The following is a 7913-nucleotide window of genomic DNA, read 5'->3' on the forward strand; positions in this document are numbered from 1 at the left end:
AAGGCGCGATTTCACTGAAATCTCATGACGTCACGAAAGACGAAACGCGTTTTCAAATTCAAATCTGGATTCTGGAGCCTGGCAAAACAAGGGGAGAGCGAAGAGCGATGGAAGCGAAAGGGTTTTGTGACGTCAGAAGCACGCATTGTTTGTTTACATTTACAACTTTCGTAAAAAAATTCAAAATGTCGTTGTCGGTTTTTCTGTTTGAATTTTTGAATAGTTGAACTATTGAACTTCGCGTATAATATCTCTAGTAGCGCGGTCAAACTTTCTTGACTTGGCGGGGCGGAGCGCTACCGCGCTCCTTAATTATCTGGTAGGTCTCTCAAACTTTGGGTTGGGTGAAGGGCTACCATTAATAAATTAAGTTAGGTACTCATCCATTTGGCAACATTGTATTTGTCCGATGGAGAAAAGGCGCGATTTCACTGAAATCTCATGACGTCACGAAAGACGAAACGCGTTTTCAAATCTGGATTCTGGAGCCTGGCAAAACAAGGGGAGAGCGAAGAGCGATGGAAGCGAAAGGGTTTTGTGACGTCAGAAGTACGCATTGTTTGTTTACATTTACAACTTTCGTAAAAAAAAAAAAATTCAAAATGTCGATGTCGGTTTTTCTGTTTGAATTTTTGAATATTATTTGAACTATTGAACTTTGAGCTTTCTGTTTCTGTTCTTTGGTAATCGACTAATCGCCAAAGCGGCATTTGATTTTTGAATTATTTTGACATCTATTGCTCTTGCACTTTCACCTTTGTCACTTTTATTTCAAAGTTCGTTACAGTTTCAGTTTCATGTTGGAAAAGAAGCCCTCAAGCGGACTGTGAGCTGTGAGGTTTGATTTGTTAAAAAGGTAAGCTTCATTTTGTTGTATAAAAGGGTTTTTTTGTAGGTAGGTACCTACATATTCAAATTCTTTTAATGAAACCACAAAAGTTCGAAAAAGTTTGTTTGAGTAAACATGACAATACTTGGTAGAATTTTGTTTAGTTTGAGATAATGGTCAAGTACGATATCATACATATTTCTCGACATGGTCTTCACTTGACTGGAGTGGATTATGGACTGTCCCCTATCTGATAGACGTTAAAAAACAAGACTAGAGATAAAAGGACAGACGAGTTGATATATTTCGACCATTACTATGGCCATCTTCAGAACAACAATACTTGGTAGGTATTTGGAACATTCCAGTACTACAGTTTGATAGTAAACATCAACATGTACATGTACAAACTGTGTTAGTTTTTGTACGGCATTGAGTGCCTTAACCACTGAAACTCAACAGAGACTGTACCTACACAAAACTCTTATGGTGGGTCCAGACTTGTGCAATGCAACGTGCAAAGCATTTGCATTGCACGTAAAATCAAATCTGACGAATACGAACGTTTTTCATGTATCTGAGAATTTTTGTACCGATACTCAACTAGTAATGGCCTATAGTAGGTACATCATTTGCATTGCATTGCACGATACTTTGCAAACACGTCCAAACTAGTGCAACAATGGCCTATAGTAGGTACATCATTTGCATTGCATTGCACGATACTTTGCAAACACGTCCAAACTAGTGCAACACACATCAAAGACATTTGCCAGAAAACCGCCAACCTCTCGAATACCCACAAACGTTTGCTGCAATGTACAAAAAACTTTGCTGCAACTTTCTCAAACACGTCCAAACTAACGAATTTCATTGCATTGCACAAGTCTGGACCCACCACTACAGCTACCTATGTATCTATCTGGATTTGTAAGTCCAAACTAACGAATTTCATTGCATTGCACAAGTCTGGACCCACCACTACAGCTACCTATGTATCTATCTGGATTTGTAATCCTAATATTCCTAATTAATTGTAAGCTATGAAGGAGTTAACTAGGTACATTTCTTGAGAATAGTTTACATTTTACAGGTAGGATGGCAATAAAAAGTCTAGTAGGTTGTGAAACAAATACAACTCCAAGAACATCATTACTTTGTTTAAAGGATGGCAATAAAAAGTCTAGTAGGTTGTGAAACAAATACAACTCCAAGAACATCATTACTTTTTTTAAATCTTTCAGAGTTATATGGAATTTGAATAGAATAGCAACCATGGATGCTTCCGATGTATTGGACCTTTCTAAAGAAAATGTGCAACCTTTGCTACACGGAAGGAAAACAGCAAAACTGTCAACAGTTCTTCAATTGAACAGCAACATCCAACAGCAGCAAGAACTCAAAAGACAGAGGGAGTATGTAGACAAATGAATTATGTTATTTTGAAGTTTTTACTTGACCAAAGTGATACATTTATGCCATAAAAACCCTTTTTAAACATTGCATAATTACTATAATGCCTAGCTGCTGTGATATGAATATATTGTAAATTGTGAAGTTTTGTAACATTACTATCAAAAACTTGGGCCTGACCTTGGGCCTGATAAGAAATTTTTGCACTATATATCTCACACTTTGCAAAAGTGCAAGAGTCAAGACAGAATATTACAGAACATCTAGGTAGATTTAATAAATATTGAAATACTTACCTACTTATTTACTGCCATTTGTTTATCTTCCAGGGAATTTGAGCTTCAAATCCGAACGTATGATGGTCCCGATCCTCTGCAGCTTCGGTTTGATTACGTTCAATGGTTAGAACAGAGTTATCCTTGTCTTGGTCCTGAGACCAATATTATTCCTTTCCTCGAAGAAACCTTGGTAGCTTTCAAAAACATTGAACAGTATAAACAAGATCCAAGATATGTGAGCCTGGTTATTAAATATGTAAGTCTCTACTGGTCTCATACAATTTTTACATTTATGAAGTTGTGTGTAGGGTCAAGGTATCTTCTGAAAAAGCCAAAGTCCCATCAGGCTTTATGCCACCTTACCTTTTTACCTCATGTGCTCAAAATATTATCAAAAGGTACAACTCTTATTATATTCTGTGCATGGAGTGAAGAGTTAGGAGTTTTGAGTCTTTCATGGAATAGGGCCCAGCTTCTTGGCTTTTCCTCACACAGCTAAGAGTATGTAAAACATATTTTTTAGATACTTAATTATTGTTGACTCATCTGACTCAATTTTTGCCTACTTTGTGGACATAGGATGTCTAATAAATAAACCAAACCAATAATGTCCTTTTTTTCCCTCCACAGATTGGCACTCAACCAAACCCCCTGGAGATCTACAACCTGGTTTACAGTGAGAATATCGGTACTAAGCTTGCTATGTTTTACAAGGCATGGGCAGAGGTACTAGATGCTCACAATGATATTAAACAGGCCAATCATGTGTTTCAATTGGGACTCAATGCACATGCTGAACCTATTGAAGACTTGGAGGCAGCTCAGATGTAAGCTTCTTGACATAATCTATTTTTATTATTTTTTCCCCTCAGCATATCAGATGCAGCCCTTAAGGACTGTGTTTTACGAAATTTGGAGTTGCATTCTATCTGGTTGGAAACTGGGTACCAAGCTTACCAAGTAATTACCTAGTTGATCTCAATTCTTATTTGGTAAACCATGCTAAGAAAGGTTATGCTTTGCCTTTTTGTTGGAATTTCATTGTCTAACATGTCTCAATGTTATTGTGTCTTCACAAGATTGAATTATAAAAAAGAGCTCATCGGATCAATGTTAAGCTTGTAAAACTGTTATATAACTAAAGCGTTACTGGTTCATTCTATTCATTGTCAGCTCTCATAGCCCTACAGGCATTTTTCACATAGCACATTCTTGTAGGTCGTCTCTTACTAGTGACTTGAAAGTCCTCTTTCCAGTGAGGAGAAGCAACCCGACTTCCGCATCTACTCAGCAAGCAACCCGTAGCTTTAACAAGTTTGGGTGTGGACCAACATTCTCTAAAGAAGGTTGACGTCTGGGAAATCTTGTTGACCAAGAACTTCAAGGATCGGGTGCAGGCGTATGCAACAACAGGAATAGGAAACCATTGGAGAATAGTCAAGCCGCGAGTGGACTTCATGTGTTTTGTGGTAAGATTTCTTTTTTTTTTTTTTTTTTTTTTTTTTTTTTTTTTTTTCATAGACTGAAATTGCTAAGGCTTTATCGTCCCGAAATCGAAGTAAAATCCGCCCTGGCGCGGGAATCTAAACCTCAACCTAGCGCTTACAAGGCAGGCGCGGTACCTTCCTATCTAACTAGGCTGGTAATACAGATAGGGAAAAACCAGCCGTTTTGAGAACGAACCTTATCTGTTTAGGATAAAATCCGACCTTCATAGTTCTTACAAGGTAGGTATTTGTGTTAACCATGTATATTATATGTTTGACAGGATCCAACTGAAGACGAGAACAACTATGTCAAGGAACCCTCATTACAGAATGCTCACTTCAAAATCAAAGCTGAGACCATGCATAAGGAGAACACTGAGCTTCCTGGTGTATGGACAAAGGTAACTTATTGAAATGATAAACTGTTGGTTCCGAGGCTCTGTAATTGAGACATTTTTAGCTGTGCGGGGTTTCCCCCTGTTCTACCGACTTCCTAAGTCTGTCATAGTAATTTCGGAATACAGATAAAACATACCTACTTCCAGAGCCGTTTCTTGCTGCATTTTACAAACCATCTGGACTTTTAGAGATAAAAAAAAATCGAGGTCTTATTGTTCGGAAATGGAAGAGAGAAGGAGGACAGGATAGAAAGAAGCCGCCAGGCATTCGGAAAAGAAAACTCATCTGTTTAGGATATCTGGCCCTTACATTGCAGGCCTATCTATAAATATAAGTATCAGAAGTACCTATCAGTTAGCAAAAGGGAAAAAAATGTTTTCTCTACGATTGTCAAGATTTCTAATTTCTATCAATTTCTCTCCTTTTCCCCAATAACACTAATCTCTTCACATTTCTCTCCTCCAACAGAAAAAGACCAAGAAGTTTGCCACGCCCATCCCATCATATCCAGCACCTCCTAGCTTTCCCATCCATGTGGATGAGGGATGTGAAGAGGAACAACATAAACCATCAGTACAGCTGAGTAGCAGGGTACTGCAGACGAAGAAAATGGATGTAGTGGACGCCTCGCAACATGTGAGCTCCCTGTTTGACACTACTGCGAGTAGCAAGGAGCGACATATGTTCTGTAAGAATAAGGTAGGTCTATTTTCTGCACCCCTCTCTCTTTGTAAAAGAAACAAAAATCGGTCTGTTTTCTTGTAAAAAAAGGGACAAAAACAAGTCTGTCAACGTAAAAGATGGACAGAAATTATTCCAACATTATTATTTGGGTTTCTTGGCACTTAAGAAGAAGTAAGGTTTTTACCATTCTAAGCAATGTACTTGCACACAAATGTAAAATTTTATGCAAGTAGATTTCAACTGTGGAAATTTTGCTTTTTAAAACTCCGTGATACCCTAAGGGCCATAAGCGCAATTGAAACTAAATTCTACTGATCTATTCTGTTCCTAGTGAATTGACTAGATACGGGATTAATAAATTGTGTTCTCCTCAACTCTAGGTGTTTCTGGGCAAGACAGATCTACAGGTTGAAGAGTTCCGTGCTGCCAAACACAGGAAGGATAAGTATGGTACTTGTCTTCTACCTAGACCTCATGGAGATACGATACCTGTGTGTGAATCAGAACCTGAAGATAGTAGCAGAGTCAACATGTTCTCCAAATCACAGGTAATCCAATCAGAACCATCTACAGAAGATAGAGAAAAAACGAGGTGGATTATTAATCAGAGGAATGCCATTAGATTTTTTTTCTTAGAGGTTGGATAGAGGGAACTGTAACCACGGAAGTTTTATCGTCGCGAAATCGAAGAGAGGAGGACAGGATAGGAGAAAGTCAGCCGTTCCGAGAGCGATCCTCATCTGTTTAGGATAAAGTTCGCCTCGGGCGGGAGTCGAACCCGCGACCCAGCGCTTATAAAGCATCGACATTCATATATAGAGCTACTTTTTTCCTTCATAGAACATGTCATATAAATCTAAAACCTAGCGCTTACAAAACAGCTGCAAGCCCAAGCTAATTAGACTATCCTTTGTAAGATCAAGTTCAAACTCAAAAATTAAATACATATTTCAGATCTACATTGGAAATAACAAGGAAGTTCAGTTGGAAGAAGTGAGGGCATCTCAACATCGCAAGAAACCATCACCAGATGATGATATTCCTGTGTTTATCATGGAACCAGAGGATAAGAAGAAACGTCCCATGTACAGGAAACATCAGGTAAATGCGCATATCCGTTGTCCAGTAAACTGTAAACATTGACAAACACATACATAGATCGAGCCCAAAATTTAATGTTCTTTATGTGTTGAACATGTCTGCCAAATTTTATCAATGTCTTACAAATAGTTCGTGAGTTATGGTGAGGAAATAATTTCTTTAAAAAGACTTATATTTAGATTATTTAGGTACGTGGCCCCCGAAGACTATTAAAAAGACTACTTTCTTTCGTAGGTATATTATTTAATTTCAACTGTCATTATTCTCTCTTTCAGATTTACATTGGAGGTAACAAGGAGGTTCAACTGGAAGAACTAAGGGCTGTTCAGTACCGGACTAACAAGTCCAGATCCTCTCAGACTACTCAGCCTAGTAATAAAGCTGCCCTGTGGACTGAAGAGATACCAGTGTGTATACCTTGCGCCAATGATAAAGCTAAACCTATGTATCGCAAGTCAGAGGTAAGATAATGGGAAGTGTTAGCATGATGGGATATCTTGTTTTAAGCTGACATTCTAAATCTAAATAAAGCAGTACTTATACGAGTGAATGTTATACGCATTTGAAGAAGATCCAATACTCTCTGGTAAAATTACTAGTGGTTACGGACGGGGCTCTCAAAGGTCGGATCAGGCCCAAAAATCTACTGAGCAAATTTCGTTTATGTGTTGAACATATTTGCCGAATTTGCTACTACGCCACCGAGGCACCGAGGCAGGAATAAAGCAGTACTTATACGAGTGAATGTTATACGCATTTGAAGAACATCCAATACTCTCTGGTAAAATTACTAGTGGTTACGGACGGGGCTCTCAAAGTCCGGATCAGGCCCAAAATCTACTGAGCAAATTTCGTTTATGTGTTGAACATATTTGCTGAATTTCATCAAAATTAGAAGACAAATTGTTTGAGAGTTATCGGGGAACAGACAGACATACAGAGAAATTAAATGCAGACAGACTGCCTTACAGATAACCTAACTAAATACAAAATGGTCAAGTTAAAACTTAAAACTCACTTGGTTTTATTTTCAGGCTACTACGCCACCGAGGCACCGAGGCAGGAATAAAGCAGTACTTATACGAGTGAATGTTATACGCATTTGAAGAACATCCAATACTCTTTGGTAAAATTACTAGTGGTTACGGACGGGGCTCTCAAAGGCCGGATCAGGCCCAAAATCTACTGAGCAAATTTCGTTTATGTGTTGAACCAGAACATATTTGCTGAATTTCATCAAAATTAGACAAATTGTTCAAGAGTTATCGGGGAACAGACAGACATACAGAGAAATTAAATGCAGACAGACTGCCTTACAGTCTTACAGATTACCTAACTAAATACAAAATGGTCAAGTTCAAACTTAAATCTCACTTGGTTTCCATACCTCGGCTGGGATCGAACCCACGCCCTCCTGATTACCAGGCGAGCGTCTTGACTACTACGCAAAAAAAAAACCGAGGCAGGAATAAAGCAGTACTTATACGAGTGAATGTTATACGCATTTGAAGAACATCCAATACTCTTTGGTAAAATTACTAGTGGTTACGGACGGGGCTCTCAAAGGCCGGATCAGGCCCAAAATCTACTGAGCAAATTTCGTTTATGTGTTGAACCAGAACATATTTGCTGAATTTCATCAAAATTAGACAAATTGTTCAAGAGTTATCGGGGAACAGACAGACATACAGAGAAATTAAATGCAGACAGACTGCCTTACAG

The 7913-nt window shown here is 38.4% G+C and overlaps 2 protein-coding genes across 2 annotated transcripts in view; both read left to right on the top strand.

The window, feature by feature from the left end:
• The first annotated feature begins 782 nt into the window (after positions 1-782).
• Positions 783-3351, top strand: LOC113469576 (mitotic checkpoint serine/threonine-protein kinase BUB1 beta-like). Its single transcript, XM_026827403.1, has 4 exons — positions 783-856; positions 2074-2244; positions 2572-2776; positions 3151-3351. Exons 2-4 carry the CDS (start codon positions 2105-2107, stop codon positions 3349-3351), a joined length of 546 nt encoding a protein of 181 aa, XP_026683204.1. The 5' UTR covers positions 783-856; positions 2074-2104.
• A 926-nt stretch (positions 3352-4277) lies between these two features.
• The window catches only part of LOC103514437, a gene marked incomplete at its 3' end in the record, with an annotated part of 8365 nt that continues 4729 nt past the window's right edge, over positions 4278-7913 (top strand). The window contains exons 1-6 of the mRNA XM_026827404.1: positions 4278-4408; positions 4875-5105; positions 5471-5638; positions 6045-6191; positions 6467-6652; positions 7226-7242. Of these exons, the coding sequence (XP_026683205.1) occupies positions 4367-4408; positions 4875-5105; positions 5471-5638; positions 6045-6191; positions 6467-6652; positions 7226-7242 (791 nt within the window). The remainder of the gene's footprint in view (positions 4409-4874; positions 5106-5470; positions 5639-6044; positions 6192-6466; positions 6653-7225; positions 7243-7913) is intronic.

Source organism: Diaphorina citri, unplaced genomic scaffold (assembly GCF_000475195.1).
Source record: "Diaphorina citri unplaced genomic scaffold, Diaci psyllid genome assembly version 1.1 scaffold1142, whole genome shotgun sequence".
In the NCBI taxonomy this organism is placed as follows: domain Eukaryota; kingdom Metazoa; phylum Arthropoda; class Insecta; order Hemiptera; family Psyllidae; genus Diaphorina; species Diaphorina citri.

Bases quoted from the DNA above. Each gene is read 5' to 3' on its own strand.
- LOC113469576 (XM_026827403.1), top strand. From the start codon at position 2,105: ATGGATGCTTCCGATGTATTGGACCTTTCTAAAGAAAATGTGCAACCT. The intron at 2,245-2,571 runs GTATGTAGACAA...TTTATCTTCCAG, and splicing joins GAACTCAAAAGACAGAGGGA to GGAATTTGAGCTTCAAATCC. The intron at 2,777-3,150 runs GTAAGTCTCTAC...TTCCCTCCACAG, and splicing joins TGAGCCTGGTTATTAAATAT to ATTGGCACTCAACCAAACCC.